The sequence below is a fragment of the Somniosus microcephalus genome, chromosome 2 (genome assembly GCF_052327205.1).
Source record: "Somniosus microcephalus isolate GS21.2 chromosome 2, FLI_Smic_1.0, whole genome shotgun sequence".
NCBI lineage: Eukaryota > Metazoa > Chordata > Chondrichthyes > Squaliformes > Somniosidae > Somniosus > Somniosus microcephalus.
Window position 1 is genome coordinate 343,749,392 of NC_140988.1, and position 21,021 is coordinate 343,770,412.

Below are 21,021 nucleotides of genomic sequence, written 5' to 3' on the forward strand. Positions count from 1 at the left end.
CAACCTGAAAATGACCCGTTTATTCCTACTCTCTGTTTTCTGTCCATTAACCAATCCTCAATCCATGCTAGTATATTACCCCCAATCCCATGAGCCCTAATTTTGTTTAATAACCTCCTGTGTGGCACCTTAGTGAATGCCTTCTGAAAATCCAAATACACCACATCCATTGGTTCCCCCTTATCTAATCTGCTAGTTATAACCTCAAAAAACTCTTAACAGATTTGTCAAACACGATTTCCCTTTCATAAATCCGTGTTGACTCTGCCCAATCCTATTATTATTTTCTAATTGCTCTGTTACCACGTCCTTAATAATAGATTCTAGCATTTTCCCTACTACTGATGTCAGGCTAACTGGTCTGTAGTTCCCCGTTTTCTCACTCCCTCCTTTCTTAAATAGTGAGGTTACATTTGCCACCTTCCAATCTGCGGGAACCGTTCCTGAATCTATGGAACATTGGAAAATGACAACCAATGCATCCACTATCTCTATAGCCACCTCTTTCAAAACTGTAGGATGTAGGCCATCAGGTCCAGGGGATCTATTGGCTTTCAGTCCCATTAATTTCTCCAGTACTATTTTTTTTACTAATACTAATTTCTTTCAGTTCCTCATTCTCAGTAAAGCCTTGGTTCTCCACTATTTCCGGGAAGTATTTTGCGTCTTCTTCTGTGAAGACAGACACAAAGTATTTGTTTAATTTCTCTGCCATTTCCTTATTTCCCATTATAACTTCTCCTGTCTCAGCCTGTAAGGGACCTACATTTACTTTCACTAATCTTTTCCTTTTTACATATCTATAGAAGCTTTTACAGTCTTACTATGTCTCTCGCTAGTTTACTTTGATATTCTATTTTCCCTTTCTTTATCAATTTCTTGGTCCTCCTTTGCTGAATTCTAAAATCCTCCCAATCCTCAGGCTTACAACTCTTTTTGGAAACATTATAAGCCTCTTCCTTTGATCTAATAATATCTTTAAATTCTCTTGTTCGCCACAGTTGGACCACTGTGGGGTTTTTGTGTCTTCAAGGAATGTATATTTGTTGTAAATTTTGTATTAATTCTTTATATGCTAGCCATTGCTTGTCTACCATCCTACCTTTTAATATAGTTTCCCAATCTACCATAGCCAACTCACCCCTCATACCTACGTAGTTGGCTTTGTTTAGATTTAAGACCCTAGTTTCGGATTTAACTAAATCACTTTCAAACTCAATATAAAATTCTATTATATTATGGTCACTGTTCCCTAAAGGCCCCTTTACTACAAGGTTATTAATTAACCCTTTCTCATTGCACAATACTAGATCTAAAATAGCCTGTTCCTAGTTGTTAGATTAAAGCCCCCCCACCCCCATGATCACTGTATTACCCTTCTTACATGCGCCTCTAATTTCCTGATTGATACTCTGCCCTACATTACAGTTACTATTTGGGGGCCTATAAACAATTCCTACCAATGTTTTCTGCCCCTTGCTGTTTCTTAGCTCCACCCAAACTGATTCTGCTTCTTGATTTTCGGGCCAAGATCCTTTCTCTCTACTGTCTTTATCCCACCCTTTATTATCAGGGTTACCCCCTCCTCCTTTTCCATTTTGCCTATCTCCTAAAAGTTAAGTATCCTGGAATATTTAGTTCCCAACCTTGGCCACATTGCAATCTCGTCTCCGTAATGCCTATTAGATCAAACCTATTAATTTCTATCTCCGCTAGTAATTCATCTATTTTGTTGCGAATGTCATAGTTTAAATAAATCTAGTTTACAGTGCAATATATTTTTAAAAAGGAAAAGTTCGTAGAGTGGAGCTGATGTGCAGCTGCAGAAGTTTGCGATGTTTATTTCATAGAATCGTAGAAGTTTACGGCATAGATGGAGGCCTTCGGCGCATCGTGTCTGTGCCAGCAAAAGAAGAGCTATCCAGCCTAATCCCATTTTCCAGCTCTTGGTCTGTAGCCCTGTAGGTTACAGCACTTCAAGTGCATATCCAAGTACTTTTTATATCTGATGAGGGTCTCTGCCTCTACTACACTTTCAGACAGTGGGTTCCAGAGCCCCACCACCGTCTGGGTGAAAAACATTCCCCTCAACTCTCCTGTAATCCTTCGACCAATTACTTTAAACCTATACCCCCTGGTTATTGATCTCTCTGCTGAGGGAAATAGGTCCCTCCTATCCACTCTATCTAGGCCCCTCTTAATTTTACAGGAAACTCTTTTTTATCCGGCACCGATGGGACCAGCGTGGTGCCAGTTGATCAAAAAGTCCGGATTACAGAGAGGTATACTTACTAAGGTACGAGAGCCCCGTACACGGCCACAGATCCAGGCATCCCTGTTGCACAGCCACAGGTGCAGGAACCCCAGTTACACAGCCACAGATCCAGGAATCCCGGTTACACGGCCACTAATATGAAGTAAAACTTACCTGAACCTACTCCTGAATTTTGCCGGTTAAGAGAGATTTCTGGTTATTTAGGTGCCGGTAAAAAGAGAGTTTCCTGTATACACCTCAAAATTAAATCTCCCCTCAGCCTCCTCTGTTCTAAAGAAAGCAACCCCAGCCTATCCAATCTTTCCTCCTAGCTAAAATTCTCAAGTCCTGGCAACATCCTTGTAAATCTCCTCTGTACTTCTGTATTTCACAGGATTTAGGACAAATGTAACCTCAGCACCTTGTGGGTTAATTCTGTGTGGTGACTGAATTTGTTGTAGAAATAAATGTTTTGTCAGTAGTAATAAAATAGCAATATATTTTAACAAATCAATGCAGCACAGCAGTATCTTGCAGCATTTTATTTGGGTTCTGCAGTTCTTCAGTCTTCAGAGGTCATTTGACATTGATCCATTCCAAAACTGACACACGTTAACTTGACATGACACCATTAAAAAAAAATATATATTACAAACCTGAAAGATGGATAGATAGATCAATTCTAACATTCTAAATACAGCTGGAAAAAAAATAGCATATGCATTTTCTTTTCTTAGCAGGTGAGGAAGAGCTATTTGAAACCTCTCAGTACATCATACCGATTGGATTTGTGTTTTTTCCCTCGGAGGCCTGCAGTAGAAGGTGTGGTGACAACCTCTGACCTTTCGATCCTGCCCTCGGGTCTCTCATGGACAAACATAAAGTAAAGCGACTGCGCCTAGATCGGATGTTTGAAGGTTGGAAGCTACAGTGATCAAAATGATTTAATTAAAAATTACCTGTGCACAGAAGTAACATGTTGGTTAAGACCTGTTATTAGTTGTTCGCAACATAAATGTACAAAATTACTGTGTATAGTTCTTATTTTCTTGCATCAAATAGGCTATGTAAAAACATGCACAAATGACTATGCTGCAATACTTCGAGCGGAATAGACTGTTTAAATTCAAACGGTTAAAAACGAGGATACATTCTCTACAGATTTGGGTAAATAACAGCCTTTAGTTGTCAAACATCTTGTAATCTCAATCAGTTTTACAAATAACGTTATCTTCCAGGCTAAACCGCAATTCTCTTACTCCTGGAACTTTATTTATCAAAATCTTATTTATCTGAACAATTTCTGGCTCCTAATTCTGAGAAGTGTTTAAATGCAACCATAAATCCAAATTTATATGGAGGGTCCCAGACACTGTTAGTTGAGAATTGGGAAATGTGACTTTTATCTAATGATATGTGGATGATGTTACAGCTCATTGCAAGTCATCCACATTTTCTTGCTTTAATATTGTAATTAGTTTTTGTTTGCCAAATATTTTACTTCTTTTCCCCAGTTTGTTCCCCTTGCTTCCCTAAATGTAGTAACTCACACTGGGTACAGTTCCACTCAAGTACCTTGCCCAAGTGACCGTTCCACATTTGTGAGCCTCAAAAGTCAATGTTGGTGGGTTACCCAGCTATTGACAGGGAGGGGTGACCCCTAAAGTTGAGAATAATCCAGTCATCACTCAAGGCCCATGAATTTGGTATCGGAACTTTCTAGCAAGGATCACTGAAAAGACGTTAGAAGCGAGAATCCCGAATGGTTGTCCCAACCCCCAGCTGGTGACATTCAAGCCAAATGTCATGCTCTGGCCACTGAGAATAGCTAAGTCAGCACAGACCAGGGATCAAACCTGGTACCTTCCTGGTCTGTACAACTTAGAAGCATACCTGCAGTACATTTAGCTACATTTCTCCTGTCTAGATCTGTGATGGTGGTTGACCAGGACAACAGGAGAACTTTTTCCTCTTCAAAATTGTGCCTTGGAATCTTTACCATCAACCTGAACAGACACAGAGTCTTGCTTTAACATCTCATCCAAGGATGGCACCTCAAACTGTACCCTACTGAAATTTCAGTCCAAGTTGTTTGCTCAGGTTCTGGAGTGGTGCTCTTAAACCCACAACTTTTTCACTCTGATGAGTGTGCTACCAACTAACCCCAAACTGCACGAGTGCATCATTTGATATTCCTGAATTAATCCTTAATTGTAGGTATCGAAATGCTGGTTGTCTGTTGGCTCTATTTGTGAGCTTCATAGAATTTTAATGTTCCACTACCTCTATGTGTGAGTAACCTTGCGGTTGGTGTATCTGTGCCAGGGAGGTTCCTTTCTGTATTTGCTGTGGGGCTGCACACTTTTGGTGGTACCCGTTGTCACTTTGGATTGCCACAGGATGATGCAGCAATGGAGCGGTAATGAGAGCCAGCTGCCTATTCAGTTGCTACAGCACACATGCCCCATCTGGAGGACAGGCTCTTATAAGTCGCTGATCTAGTCGAGCATGTGGGACTGCAGTGAGCTTTCCAAATTCCTTCCCTCACAGTGTCTCAATTCTAACTTGTTGAAGCCAGCCATTATAGTAGGCCATAGTTGCATGGAGTGTAGCCTTAAATGCTTCAACTGAATTAGTAGGAGTACTCTGGACCTTATGTCACCGAATTTCCTGCAATTGCACTTGATCAGAGGTTCTCTTCAAAATATGACCAGATTTTTAGGTGCAGCAAGTAACAAAATCATTCTTCTGGTGTTTTATTGCAATTATTTGAGCGCTTTGTTTTTGTTTATCCTCACCAAGACCTGCATTGTATTTTCTCTTTCTTTGAATATATTTTTATGACATCTGTGTAAGTCACATTAAAAATTGAAATTTTTTCCCAATTGCATGCTGTGCCTAATATGTATGAATAACAGTTAAATGAGTTGAATCTTTAATTTTCATACTTAAAGAAATAATATATGGTGTGAGTTGGGCGCTTTCGTTGAGCCCTGATTGTTTCCTCTCATTTCTGCACATTTTACAGTTGGGCGTATTCTAATGAGATTCTCAGAAAATTTGAGCGTAACATAACACAGGCAGAATGGGCATGGGAATGGACACATCTTCTGGTCTAACCTCCTGGTGAATTCTCTGCCTAAATTTCTCCTTTTGGTTACATCTCTTCCCATCTGCCTTCACAAAAACTTTTGTCTTCAACTACACCTTTGATCACCTCCCATAACTCTCTCCATACTCCTGCTTTTTGTCCCTTCTTCCTTTTCCTCAGTCCCAGGGAAGCAATCTGGGACTTTTGCATTGTTTAACGGTACGAGTTGTTGTAATAATATGTGACAGCAGCATGGTTGCATAACATTATTACAGATGGCTCGTGAAATTTCAATCTATATGAATTCAGGTTAGACACTTATGGCATAAAGCAATCTCTAATTCTATGGAGCCTATTCTGAAGAAATCTAATTTGATGGTGTCCATTTTGAAAGCATCAATGGTGTAAAATATAACTTGGGCACAATTACTTTTTTTTGCTTCTGTAGCTGAACTATCCCATTTATAGGACAATGTACACATTAACTATATGTTGGAACATGATTAGTTATTCTTCCATATCTGAAGCTATCTTTACTGTGACAAGTTTTGAAAAAAAGTGCTTTTTATTCAAATTAAACACATGATAAATTGTTCGATTTTAGATTTGTAGGTATATTCCATGTATCTTTGTTGCCGTGTACATGTTTAAGAGGACCAGGCGGATTGCCTGATTTCAAGTCATACCACTCATAACCAACCGCAGAAGGCACACAAAAGGAACCTGCTCGAAACTTCCCATCCAATTTTCACTCACCATCTCCTCTTAGTGCCTCTTTACAGCAACATGACTCAGAATCTCCAGTCAAAAACTTAGCCAAATAGAGGATCTCTGTTCCTACGATCTGTGCCACTGCATGTTGATGCACCATTGCTGCCCAATAATAAATACTACTTTTATTTGGGGTTGCATCTACTAAAAAAAATCTTCTCCAATTTTGAATAAATATTAAATTCCAAAATGAGTATCATTAGCAACCATAATTTGTATGAAATAATTAGGTCGTTTCTTTTTTTTAAACCATCTGCAGGTGTTTTTCCAGTGTGTGTGCCTTATTGAATCTATCAAATCTATCAAATTGAATCTATTTTGTCCATCTCTATGGAAAAGTTTTTTCTTCTCTGCATGATACTCTCTTGAAAAACATTCTATATGATTCCCGGTTGGAATTCTTCCTTTGTACTTCAGGTTTATTTTTAGGTGGATAGATTTTGGTAAAGTTAGAATAATGTGCAATGGGGCAGTTCAAGCTACAACAGTGATATCTTTTCAACTTTTGGCATGTTGTGCTGTTGGCTATGGATGTCTTGTTTATGTTCATTTGCTTCTGTTGGTAAAGGAGATTAAAGCTATTTGGATTCCTCCAGGTGCAGCACTGTGAAATTGTTTCTCTTGTACTGTTGATATGCATTTCAGTTGCAAAAATTAATCCACTGTTATCTATTTAACAGTTAGAAGATTCTTACAAGATGTACTTTTCAGTTCTAATATAGTCTTAAATACTGATGTTACATTATGTTCCAGTCTACAGTCAGAATTGTTATGCTTCCCTGACAAATAATTGAGAAAATATTAGTCACAGCAGAATAAGTTGTGGAAAGCAAATTTGTGGAAGAATATATTTTGATGCAATAAATCTAACTGTAGTCGTGTAAACAGCTAGGGGTCTAGAAAGACCCCTGTGGGACACTGGGCTGGATTTTACTCACTGAGACGCGTTGGGGGCGGGACTGCTGCCTTCCAGGTTCTAGTCCCGCTCCCAGCGACGTCTGACGAACAGACGCTATTTTGCCCTGATTGGCCTCGTTAAGCCCACCCTGCGGGCTTGCCGGCCAATTAAGGGAAAGCCGGTGTCAGATGACGTCAGTTGATGACGCTTCATCTGCCGGTTTTCTTAAAAGCATATGCACCACACTTGTTTGACAGATGATTTGACAGTGTTTGACAGCATTGAGGTGCTGTCAAACACTGAAAATCACTGTCTAAAGGTGAGCCCTTGAACACAGGCTCTCCAATTACTCTCTCTTTAGGATAAAACAGATGGCAGCTGCAGCTGAGATTGCCGAAGCTATCTGTCACTTCTCCCGATGAGATGAGCCTACACAAACACTTCACAGCTTGTCACCTGCAGAAACATCTAACCACATTAAAAATTACTTTCACAACTTTTCCTTAGCTCTGATACTAACCTGTGTCCGATTGCATGCTTCACACCACTTCTGCAGCTATCATCCAAACACCAACATAACAACAGACCCAGAGCACGCCTCACTTACTCTGACAGGGTTCCCCGACATCGGGAAGCCTGCAGCAGCAGTCAAAAAATTGGAAAAAGCCTGTTAACTACCTGTTAACAGGCAGTTAAGTGGCTATAATCCTCTTCCCGCCACTAGGAGTCAGGTCCCTGCGCAAATCGGGGACCTGACTCCCGGAAAGATTGTTTGGAGGCGGGTTGGGAGCGGGATTGGGACCCGCTCCCATTTTTGGGGATTTTCCCAGCAGTCCCGCCTTCAGACCCGCCTCCTCAGGGCTGGTAAAATCCAGCCCACAGTGCATCCCAGACAGAACTTCTCCAATTCATCACCATTTGATCATTTAGTTCTTTTACCAAGGCAGCTCTCAATTCAGTAAGCTCATGTGCCTTTAACTTTTAAAAGCCTGAGGTGTAGAACTTTTATCAAATGGCTTCTGCAAATGTAAGACAATTGTATCTACTGAATAGCTCTTGTCCACTAACTTAATTACCTACTCTAAAAGGACATCTAGTAGACAGACTCTTGAATTGTGACCAATTGCTTTTGAAATTAAGATGACTCCTTTTGTTTTCTTCCAGTGAACTTTTGATGACAACCATGTAAACTGCTGATGAGCATTTGCCCTGTTAGAAATATTAGGAAAATGGATCTCTAATTCTCTGGTTCATTTTCACTCTTGTTTTGCATATCAGGATTGATTAACTCTCCATTGATCCTCAGGTACCCAAGGCACATATTGTTGTGTCTCCTTGTGTTCTTTTACTATAAATAATACAGACACTTTTAGCTCATTTTAGTTACTGCTTTTACTAGCTGTTTCTTGCCTTGTTTCTGTGCTGTCGCATGGTGCGGAGTGATACAAGATGTCCGACGCTGCACTGTGCACTATAGCAATATAACTACACCATACCAAAGTAGTTCCATACCAAAGTAGTTCCATTTAACGATGTGATATGATAAAAATGTAACATCCCTCTTTCTCAAAAAACTAAAACATGAAATTTAACAATTTAAGTTAACAAATATTATATCGAAACTATTATTATCAACTACAAAGAATCGTGAGTTTTTTTTTATTCGTGATATCGCTCAGGTGGTTGGATGTTGTCCCTCCATCTTGTGGATTTGGTGGTGACCATTCCTCTCTGCGGTGTTTTGGTGTGTTCCGCTCTTGTTGTTGTTGTTGCTGTCGCCTTTGGAGTTGGAGTGTGCATGCTCATGGTTGTTTGATTTGTAGCGCTTGTTTCTTGTGTTGTGCTGTCTGCTGCTTATCCTGTTCAGGTGAAGGTCTGATGTGGAGTCTGTTCCGTCTGTATTGGTTACCAGGTTCAGTCTCTACGAAGTAAGATCTTGGAGTATCAGCTTTTCCAATGACCTTGGCTGGATTCCAGGTTTTCAACACCGGGTCTTGCACATGCACCGATTGTCCATTCAGCAATTCTGGTAGCGTCTTTGCATGTTTATCGTAATGTTTGCTTCCTACGATTTGTGCTTCTGCCAGCTTTTGTCTGAAGTCCTCCTGGTCCTGGGGAGGATGTATTTTTGCTGGTAGTGTAGTCTTAAACTTCCTCCCATTCAGCAATTCCGCAGGTGATTTCATGTCTGCTTTCAGTGGTGTTGATCTGAGTGATAGGAGGGCAAGGTCTTGGTCTTCCCCCATCTCACTACTTTTGATGAGAGTTCTCTTGTCAGTCTGGATCTATCTTTCGATGAACCCGTGTCCCCTTGGGAAATGTGGGGATAAGGTTACTATTTTGAACCCATACTTTTCTGCCAGAGCTCTGAATTCACTCGATGTGAACTGGATTCCATTGTCACAGATTACCTTTTCTGGGATTCCTTGTTCAGCAAACAAGCTCTTTGCAATCCTGGTGGTAGTTGTGGCTCTCAAGTCTTTCATCCTTCTCACAAAAGGAAACTTGGAATAGTAATCTGCCACTATGAGATACCATTCTTGATTGCACATGAAGAGATCTGCCCCAACAGTGTGCCATGGTCTTGACGGTATTTCACTAGGTATCATCTCCTCTTTCTGTTGTGCATTTCTGTATTTCTGGCATATACCACATGCAGAGACCATCTGTTCGATATTTTTGTACATGCCTATCCAGTATACAGCTGATCTGGCTCTCAGCTTGCATTTTTCCATTCCCATGTGGCCTTCATGTATGAGATGGAGAAGTTGTGTCTGCATCGTCTTTGGCACGATGATCCTCGATCAAGCAAGGAGAATACCGTCTTCTACTGCAATATCGTCTTTAATCATCCAGTATTGACGAATTGTCGCCTGTGCCTGCTGGACTCTCTCCGGCCACCCCTGTATTACTTGTTGTGTGAGTAGTTGCAACTCCTCATCTTTGCTAGTCTCATCTCTGATTTGACTGAGCTTTGTAGGGGTAACATTTACTAGGTGGTGGATTTTTACTGTTAGGCCCTCCACCTCGTGTTTCTCATATGGTGACAGTCGAGACAACGGATCTGCTAGCACCATTTCCTTTCCTGGCTTATATTTAAGCGTGAAGTCATAGCTTTGGATCCTTAGAAGTAGTCTTTGCAGTCTTGCAGGCGCTTTGCACAGATTCTTCTTATAGATCTGTTCTAGTGGACGATGGTCACTCTCGATTATAAATCGCCTGCCATATAGGTATGTATGGAATTTCTCGCATCCGTACACTACTACTAATAGTTCTCTTTCTATGTTGGCGTATCTCGTCTCAGCTGACGTCAAGGCCTTTGATGCGAGAGCTATCGGCTTTCCTTCCTGCACCAGAGCTGCCCCTAGTCCTCTGGCAGAAGCGTCTACTTGCAGAGTGACTGGTTTTCTTCTGTCATAATATGACAGACTTGTTTCTTTGCACAACAGTTCTTTAAGTTGTTTGAAATTCCTTTTGTGTGATTCAGACCACTGGTCTTTGGCTTCTTCTTTCAATAGCTCTCTGAGATTTGTTGTATGTTCCGACATGTGTGGGATGAAAGAACTCATGTATTGGACCAAGCCGAGGTAACTCCTCAGCTCTTTCTTGTCTTTGGGTGGTTTCATTTCAGCAATCGCTGCAATCTTCTCTGGATTTGGCTTGACTCCCTCTGGTGTATAAATCATACCGAAGAATTGGCATTCCTTGACTTTAACTATGCACCTATCTGCATTTAACTTGATGCCAGCCTTCCTGGTACTCTCCATGGCCTCATGTAGGTGCATATCATGGTCTCTTTCATCTGCTCCATAGATCTGAATATCATCAGCTATTCCTATAGCTCCTTCACAGCCTCTGTATGTCTCGTCTACTTTCTGTTGAAAGATATCTTGACTGACATTTAGCCCGAATGGTAGCCGCAGGAATTTGTAACGCCCAAATGGTGTGTTGAATGTTGTCAGTGTTGTTGATTCCTCATCCAACTTCATGTTCCAATATCCATTTCTGGCATCTAGTTTTGAGAAAACCTTGGCTCCTGCCAGTGATGGCGTAATCTCCTCTAACGTTGGGGTGGGATAGTGGTCCCTCTTTATCGCCTGGTTTAGATCTTTGGGGTCCAAACATATTCTGAGACACCCGTTTGGCTTTTCTCGTACCACAATTGAGTTTACCCAGTCTGTGGGTTCAGTGACCTTTACGATCACTCCCTTTTCTTCCATCTCCTTTAGCTCTCTTTCAAGCTTTGTCTTCAGCTCGATGGGTACTTTTCGTGGAGCATGGATAACGGGCTTTACCTCTGGATTGATGGTGATGTGGTATTGGAAATCTCCGAAACATCCCACTATATCATCGAAACATTCCGGATACATGTCTATCAAGTCTTTTTTACTCTTGATTTGTGGGCAGTTCTCCAGTGGGGTGTTGCTGTCTATCTTCAGTGGCGTTTCTGTCAGCTCGTGATGCACTGAGATCAATCTCAACTTCTCACAGCTGTTTAATCCCAGGATCGCTGGCCCCTCAGTGTCGGTGACACAGAACATGCAGTTGATGTTCTTTCTTTTATGTGTCCCTTTGATAAAGGTTATTCCGAGTTGTTTAATCTCACTCCCCCCGTATGCTGTCAGCGTGACATTACTTGCCTTTAAACAACCATTTTTCGGGTAGCCATCTTCTCTCAGGTTTTCGGGAAAGATCTGCTGGTACAGTCTCAATGGGAGAATGTTGCTCTGAGCCCCTGTGTCCAGCTTCAACTTTAAGTTGATGGTTTTGGGCCGACCTTTGATTTTTTTTTGATTTGGATGATGGTGTGCAATTCTCTCCTCGGAGTATTTTCCGCTCTGGACATCTCGTGAAGCTGTATCTTTATGGTTTCGATGTTTAGTGCATTGTCATGATCATCATCATCATCCTGCTCATCCATGGCATGGATATTGTGTTTCTTTCTCTGGTTCTGCTGTCCGCCTTTGTTTTTGATGTATGTTCCTTCTTTCTTCGTTCTACACATCTTTTCCCAGTGGTTTAATTTGCCACATGCATTGCAGCTTGTTCCATATGCTGGACATTTCCTCTTGTCTGTGTAATCGTGCGGTCTTCCACAATTTCTGCACATGTTTCCCCCGTTGTCATGTGTATGTCTTTGTGTGTTGTACTTTTCTCTCACTGCATCCACTCTGTTGTCCGTCTCAGAAGCCGTCCGCATGTCAGCCGTTTGAGAAATCAGCGTTTCCATTTGCTGCTTCATGGCTTCATGAGCTCTCACAGTATCTACAGCCTCTGTTATTCCGAGCTTTTCTTTTCCTATCAGGGCTTTTTGTACCTCTACATGCGCTGATCCCCATATTAGCTGGTCCACAAGCTTTTCTTCCATTTCCTTAAATTTACACTTGCTGGCTTCATTTCTCAGCCTTGTTAGGAAATTGTCAGCTGTTTCACCGGGTTCCTGTCTTAGACTCTGGAATTTGTATCTGTGTATACGGTGATTGGATTTAGGCTCTAGATGGTTGCTGAATTTATCAAAAATTGTCGCAGGGTTTTCATTTTCGTCTTCAGTCAAACTCCAGCTATTATACAAATCTAGACCTTTTTCTCCCGTCCACAACAGAATGTAACTAACCTTTTCCTCGTTGGTAGCGCCCTTCAGGAAGCTTTTGAATGTAATCTCACATTTCTGTTTGAACTTGCGGAATGCTTCTACTATATCGTCGGCTTCCCAGTTCATGAGGGGTTGCATTTGCACAGTCGTCATTTTAGTTTCCCGTACGATTCACTCTCAAATCACCGCAGACATCGGCACTCACAATCAGCTCATAAAATCACTTTTCGTCTTATTCGTAGTTCGTACAGCACAATTTTTTACTCACTTATACCGCTGCCACCATGTTGTGTCTCCTTGTGTTCTTTTACTATAAATAATACAGACACTTTTAGCTCATTTTAGTTACTGCTTTTACTAGCTGTTTCTTGCCTTTGTTCTGTGCTGCCGCATGGTGCGGAGTGATACAAGATGTCCGACGCTGCACCGTGCACTGCCCGTGCACAATGTGCCGCATAGCAATATAACTACACCGTACCAAAGTAGTTCCATAGCAAAGTAGTTCCATTTAACGATGTGATACTATAACAATGTAACACATGTTTTCTCGCATTATCATTTAAAACAAATCTGGGGGATATTGTCTGGTCACAGTGCTTTGTAGACATTTAATACATTGACCTCTTCAGAACACAGAGATACTGTTCCCCACACATATTAATGGTGCTTTGTTCAGCCACCACTAATAGAAAGGAAAATGCTGATAAAAATAGCTAGGATACTGTTCCTTCAAGAAATTTCCTTCGTATCAGCTGTTATTCTTTCACTCATATTAGGCCTCTCTTTAAATTGCACTGTAGGTACTTTTTCTCCCATTTTTGGCTGTATATTTGTGTTCTCTCCCACATCAGTGCTGTACATTATGTACATCAGAATTACAAAGCATCTAATTTTTCACCAACTTGGATATCATCCAAGTCAACCAGCAGTGGATGCTACCAAAGTTTTCAAATCCATGTCAAATATCTTGAATTCTAACCAGTGATTGACTTGTACAATACTTGTTTAAGCAATTGCATAACCTTTCAAATTTATTCCAAGCTAAGTACAGGGACTTGATACAACTGATTATTTTTTATATTGGAATGCAACATTCAGGCTTGGGCTGATAAGTGGCAAGTAACATTTGTGCCACACAAGAGCCAGACAATGACCATCTCCAACAAGAGAGAGTCTAGCCAACTCCCCTTAACATTCAATGGCATTACCATCGCCAAATCCCCCCCACCATCAACATCCTGGGGGCCACCATTGACCAGAAACTTAACTGGACCAGCCACATAAATACTGTGGCAACAAGAGCAGGTCAGAGGCTAGGTATTCTGTGGCGAGTGGCTCACCTCCTGACTCCCCAAAGCCTTTCAACCATCTAAAGGCACATGTCAGGAATGTGATGGAATACTTTCCACTTGCCTGTTTGAGTGCAGCTCCAACAACACTCAAGAAGCTCGACACCATCCAGAACAAAGCAGCCCGCTTGATTAGCACCCCATCCACCACCTTAAACATTCACTTCCTCCACCACTGGCACACCATGACTGCAGTGTGTACCATCTACAAGATGCACTGCAGCAACTCGCCAAGGTTTTTTCAACAGCACCTCTCAAACCTGTGACTTCTACCACCTAGAAGGACAAGGGCAGCAGGCGCATGGGAACACCACCACCTGCAAGTTCCCCTCCAAGTCACACATTCTGATGTGGAAATATATCGCTGATCCTTCATCGTCGCTAGGTCAAAATCCTGGAACTCCCTCCCTAACAGCACTGTGCGAGTACCTTCACCTCACGGACTGCAGCGGTTCAAGAAGGCAGCTCACAACCACCACCACCTTGAGGGCAATTAGGGATGGGCAATAAATGCTGGCCTTGCCAGCGATGCCTACGTCTAAGGAATGAATTTTTTTTTAAATCCTCCTCCGGACACAGATCTTGGATATACTGCAACTGTATATATGCATGGAGCGATAAATGGAGCATATCTGGCAGCAAATGTTTTATTACTGTAATATGAATGGATTGTCAGGTAGAAAACTAGCTTCAGTAATGTTGCATCAGTCCATTTATGTTCAGTGCCTGCGCACACAGCGAGAAAGAAAGCACTTGTCACTTGACTCCCACACTACATCCTTGAGCATTGGACACACATCAGGCCCAACCTTCAAGTTTAATTCCGGTCTGGCACTGTCGGACAACTACTCTGCTTAGTAACTAGCCTCCATGAAGCGGTCACTTAGGCTCTAGCTCTGGTGTCGATCTAGGATAACTCCGATTGGACCCCCAACAAGAACACTGAATTAATCAAATGTTGTGCTGAAAAGTTCAACTTTGGTGCCAAGAATTTAAGATCTGGCGGGAATCCCATTGGATTGATGGTAAATAGGGCCTTGGGCACATGTGTTTGTGTGAGCACTGATACTGGCAGATCTTCTGAAGTCAGGCTCATTTAAATTGTTTTGGTTGGCTTCGGATGGCATTGGCCATGCTGCTGAGTCAGCAACCTTGAGTAGGGGGTCAGTGGGGTAGGGGGGAAATGTCTTTGGCACTAGCCGCCAGTCCCTGAGGCTGAAAAAAAATGATTTATCAAACAAAATTGCATCTTCGCTGATGCAGTTAACCATTTCCTTAATCCTGCATTGAAGAACATTGTAGCCATTCAGACAATTCTTTTTTATCAATGACATACTGACAGTGCAGACTCAGAAGCTGCTCTGAAAAGGCTGTAGATCAAAGTGCCAAATGTGCTAAAGGTGATTAACACCAAACACATTCATTCATTTCTTCTCCAAGTGTCAACCTATGGTACTTTACATAAAAGAAGATTTAATAACTCTATTACTCCTATGAGGTGCTCCCCTAGTGGTCTCAGAAAAGCTGGTTGAAGGCTGCCGTTCCTCATGTGGGGACACTTGAGATGCTCATGGCCGCTGACTTCTGTGTGCTTGAGCCTGTGAGGCTCTGGCTTAAAACTGCTGCACCTGGGCTGCTTCAGGATCAGTCTTGCCTAACTGACTTCATAGAAACATAGAAGATAGGTGCAGGAGTAGGCCATTCGGCCCCTTGAGCCTGCTCCGCCATTCAATGAGATCATGGCTGATCATCCAAATTCAGTACCCTGTCCCTGCCTTCTCCCCATATCCCTTGATCCCTTTAGCCTTAAGAAATATATCTAACTCCTTCTTGAATATAAGAACATAAGAACATAAGAAACAGGAGCAGGAGTAGGCCAATCGGCCCCTCGAGCCTGCTCCGCCCTTCAATAAGATCATGGCTGATCTGATCCTAACCGCCAACCTACTATCACAGAACCACCTCCTGAATCTAACAGAATTAGACACTCGAAATAGGAGCAGGATCAGGCTACATGGCCCCTGGGCCCGCTCCGCTACCCACAGGGCCATGTCCGATCCGAACCTAGACTCATGTCCAAATTCCTGCCCGCTCCCCGTAACCCTTAATTCCCTTTACTAATAGGAAACTGTCTATTTCTGTTTTAAATTTATGTAATGATGTAGCTTCTACAGCTTTTTGGGGCAGCATATTCCATAGACCTACCACCCTCTGAGTGAAGTAGTTCCTCCTCATCTCAGTTTTGAAAGAGCAGCCCCTTATTCTAAGACTATGCCCCCTAGTTCTAGTTTCACCCATCATCGGGAACATCCTCCCCGCATCCACCCGATCCAACCCCTTCACAATCTTATATGTTTCAATAAGATCGCCTCTCATTCTTCTGAACTCCAATGAGTAGAGTCCCAATCTACTCAACCTCTCCTCATATGTCCATCCCCTCATCCCCGGGATTAACCGAGTGAACCTTCTTTGTACTGACTCGAGAGCAAGTATGTCTTTTCTTAAGTATGGACACCAAAACTGTATGCAGTATTCCAGGTGCGGTCTCACCAATACCTTGTACAACTGAAGCAATACCTCCCTATTTTTATATTCTATCCCCTTAGCAATGAAAGCCAACATTCCATTGGCCTTCTTAATCACTTGCTGCACCTGCATACTAACCTTTTGAGTTTCGTGCAATGAATATATGTAATGAATTGGCCTCTACTGCCTTCTTTGGTAGAGAATTCCACAGCTTCACCACTCTCTGGGTGAAGAAATTCCTCCTCATCTCTGTCCTAAATTGCTTACCCCTTATCCTTAGACTGTGACCCCGGCCATCGGGAACATCCTTCCTGCATCTAGTCTGTCTAGTCCTGGCATCGTGGCGGGTATTGGTTGAGGGGGTGGTAAAGAAGCAGATGTGCTGACATCCTCAAAGATGGAAATAAGTAATGCTCCCATAGCACCACTGCCACTCCACTGATCTGCAGGAGTGCAGACTTGAGATCAATGTTGCCTTGAAAGCCCCTATCAAAGCATTTCACCACTCTTTCCAAGGTGGAGCCTAAAGCTTCCACCAGAGCTACAAAGGCTGGTAACACAGACTCTTGTTGTGAGGTCCCAGCTGCAGCATCCATGAAGGTAGCCACATGCTTCATGGTAGACTGCAGAATGGCAATGTCGTACAAGATGACACCACACAAGCTGGAAGCGAACTCTTCAGTACTTTCAACCATGATGATGCAACTCCTTGGCAGGATTTCCAAAACTTCATACAATTGCTTGTGTGCCTCAAGGAATCTTTTCAAAGCTGGACTCTTGAAATTCTCATCATGGTCTTGGTTAGCAGAACTGGGTGATGACTTTGCCCTCTGACAAGCTGTCTCCTAGGCTGTCCTTGGCACCACTACCTTGTGCTCATTTGTGCTTCACCACATGTAGACTCTTAACTCACTCTCTAATGCCACAGAGTGCCAGTCTCTGTGCTGATACTTTGGAAGGATGGAATGCAGGATGGTGCATATTCATGAGCATTGTCCTCCTCGGAGATGTCTCTCAGAGGTGCATTCCACTTTAAATAGGTCTTGGGTGTCTCGTCAGAAATTACCCCGTGAAATGGGTGAGCTGTCCGTTTCCCAACCCTATCAGGTGGGCAGCCTGTCGATCATATTCAGACAAGGCCCAGGAGTTAAAATCTCCCGGACCTCACGTTGGCGACACCAAGCGTGTTTGGCTCTTGCCCTTCCACCCGCCTGCTCGTTAAAATCAGGGCTTTAAAGATGCAAGCAATCATCCTTACCTGCCAACTTTTAACAAAAAACTATTCAAAATGGTCCCTAGTTTGTGTACAAGCATGGTAAGTATTGCTCGACAATGAATCTAAAAAGAAGTAATATATAATGGAGAATAAGGAAATGGCAGACCAATTAAACTCATACTTTGGTTCTGTATTCACAAAGGAGGACACAAATAACCTCCCAGGAATATCGGCAAACATAGGGACTAATGAGAGGGAGGAGCTGACAGAAATTAGTATCTCTAGGGATATGGTGTTGGGTAAGTTGAGGGGACTGAAGGCCGACAAATCCCCGGGGCCTGATAAACTACATCCTAGGGTACTTAAGGAGGTGGCCCTGGAGATAGCAGATGCTCTAAGGATCATCTTCCGGAACTCCATTGACTCGGGAACAGTACCCGTGGATTGGAGGGTAGCTAATGTTACCCCAATATTTAAAAAGGGGGGTAGAGAGAAAGCAGGGAATTATAGACCAGTAAGTCTTACATCGGTTGTGGGCAAAATGCTAGAGTCCATTATTAAGGATAAAATAGCGGAGCACTTGACAAATGGGGAAAGGATCGGACAGAGTCAACATGGATTTACAAAGGGTAAATCGTGTTTGACTAATCTGCTGGAATTTTTTGAGGAAGTAACTGGTAAAATAGATGGGGGAGAGCCAGTGGATGTGGTGTACCTTGACTTCCAGAAAGCCTTCGATAAGGTTCCACACAAAAGATTGTCATGCAAAATTAAGGCTCATGGGATTGGGGGCAAAGTATTAACGTGGATAGAGAACTGGCTGGCGGATAGAAAACAGAGAGTTGGAATAAACGGCTCATTTTCAGAGTGGCAGGCAGTGACCAGCGGGGTGCCGCAAGGATCTGTCCTGGGACCCCAGCTGTTCACAATATATATAAATGATCTGGATCAGGGAATTGGATGCAATATTTCCAAATTCGCTGACGACACTAAACTAGGAGGAGGGGTGGGCTCTGATGAGGATGTCAGGAGGCTACAGTGCGATTTGGACAGGTTGGGGGAATGGGCGGATACGTGGCAGATGCACTATAATGTGGATAAATGCGAGGTTATCCACTTTGGGGGTAAAAACAGGAGGGTAGATTATTATCTAAATGGCAATAGATTGGGAGATGGGGAAGTGCAGAGGGACCTGGGTGTTCTTGTGCACCAGTCACTGAAGGAGAGCATGCAGGTGCAACAGGCGATTAAGAAGGCAAATGGTATGTTGGCCTTCATATCAAGGGGGTTCGAGTATAGGAATAGGGATACCTTACTACAGCTGTACAAGGTGCTGGTGAGACCGCATCTGGAGTATTGTGTACAGTTTTGGTCGCCCCATCTGCGGAAGGATGTTCTTGCCATGGAAAGAGTGCAACGGCGATTCACCAGGCTGATACCTGGAATGGCGGGAATGACCTACGAAGAGAGATTAAATAGTTTGGGCTTGTACTCACTGGAGTTTAGAAGATTGAGAGGGGATCTCATCGAAACATATAAAATTATGGCAGGCCTGGACAGGCTGAATTCAGAGAGAATGTTTCCAATGGCCAGGGAGCACAGAACCAGGGGCCACAGTCTAAAAATAGTGGGCAAATCATTTAAAACAGAGATGAGGAAGAATTTCTTCACTCAAAGAGTGGTGAGCCTGTGGAATTCCCTGCCACAGAGGGCTGTGAAGGCTAATTCAATAAATATTTTCAAGAGAGAATTGGATATATTTCTGAAGGCTAAGGGGATTAAGGGTTACGGAGAAAAGGCGGGGACGGGGTACTGAACTGGTAAGATCAGCTATGATCTCAGACGAGGATCAGCCATGATCTCATTGAATGGCGGAGCAGGCTCGAAGGGCCGAATGGCCTACTCCTGTTCCTATCTCTATATTTGTTTTCAAATGAGAATTTTTAAATGCTATTCCAACTGGTACATGATCAACTACTTTTTGCTTATATAAATAAATACAGTGACCACACTGAAAATAATTTGTGAAATGCTTTGCAATGTTTTAATGAAGTGATAAAAACAAGTCTTTTCATTCTTTCAATTTTAATGCTCTTTGTGGACTGCAGTACTTACAAAAGGTTGAATAATTAGTATTGTCATCATAATGGCGTTTATATTGAATTTCTTGCGTTTGCAATGGAAAATAAAAGTGAAATGCACTCTTTAGCGGATTGACATAGATTATCTGTTTGGCTAGACTTGCAAAATCCTTGTGCTATAGATATGCAAGATTAATGACTAAAGGCAGAGGCAGGGTATTTGACTTTGTGGGTTAAAGTGACATATTAAAGAATACTGGCCTAGAAATTGAAGTGTGCCCAAAGTAATGAGGCCAGTGGCAGGACCACAGCAAATTGGTCCACCAGCTTCATACGGGTGCCAGTCGCAACCCCAGAGGTAGTTCGCCGATCCTGGGAGGGAGGGACATCAAGATCGTTCGACTCGGACGCTGGCCAAGGTCCTTGGGAGATCCGGGAGGGAAGCAATTGGGAGGGGGAGAGCGGTAGCTGGCAGTGACTCCGCAAATTCCATTTGTAGCCGGGAAGAGCATTCCATTTGTAAATGGGGCCTCAAACAAGCATGAGGCTCCCAGTTTGCATATGCAAAGGGCCTAACGCCTGTTTCAGGTGCACCCCCTGGACGAGATTTTAGCAATGGGGTGGCTAGCGCAGAGTGAGCGCACACACACTGTCCGCCATATTGGAACCTTAAGCGCAATCTAATTTCCAGTCCAGTAAGTTTCCAAAGCAATTTATTTACTTCAGAGAGGCATGATCATTTTGTTTGCTGTTCAGCAAACCTGTCACAATTGCAATTAAATCCTATATATGGAGCTCTAATTTTATTTTTTGCAACTATCTTAATTGGATATTTGAACTTAAGCAAACTAATTAACAAATTAAAAAAATCTTCAGGGACATTTAGATAAAGAATGAAAGAATGATTGAAGATAATAAAATAATTTTAGCAAGATCAAGGTCAGCCAATAAGTTTGCAGTGTTTTTTATGGTAATAATTATAAATGTGAAGACGTATACAAATGAGGATCATATTCATAACATCAACGCAGAAGTATTTCTACTTTAATTTTGCTGTTAGAATGTACAATGTTGCAGCTTATTAGGTTGTCATGATTGGCTGCATAAAAAGTTCAAAATAAAACTGAGATTTTAAACTTTGTGAACGCAAATGTTATGTCTTTTCCTGCCTCCCAGCACAGCTAAGATGTAAACTCTGTTGGATATTATGGATGAAAAGCTATGTTCTATTACACTGCGTTA

General features: G+C 42.3%; 1 protein-coding gene across 2 annotated transcripts in view; it reads left to right on the forward strand.

The window, feature by feature from the left end:
* The first annotated feature begins 3,004 nt into the window (after positions 1 to 3,004).
* ctbp1 (C-terminal binding protein 1) overlaps positions 3,005 to 21,021 on the forward strand; it is a 346,678-nt gene continuing 328,661 nt past the window's right edge. The window contains exon 1 of one of the 2 annotated variants that reach the window (XM_085975466.1): positions 3,005 to 3,171. In XM_085975466.1, the coding sequence (XP_085831592.1) occupies positions 3,123 to 3,171 (49 nt within the window). In that variant the 5' untranslated portion in view covers positions 3,005 to 3,122. The remainder of the gene's footprint in view (positions 3,172 to 21,021) is intronic. The other variant, XM_085975465.1, reaches the window with a different exon arrangement.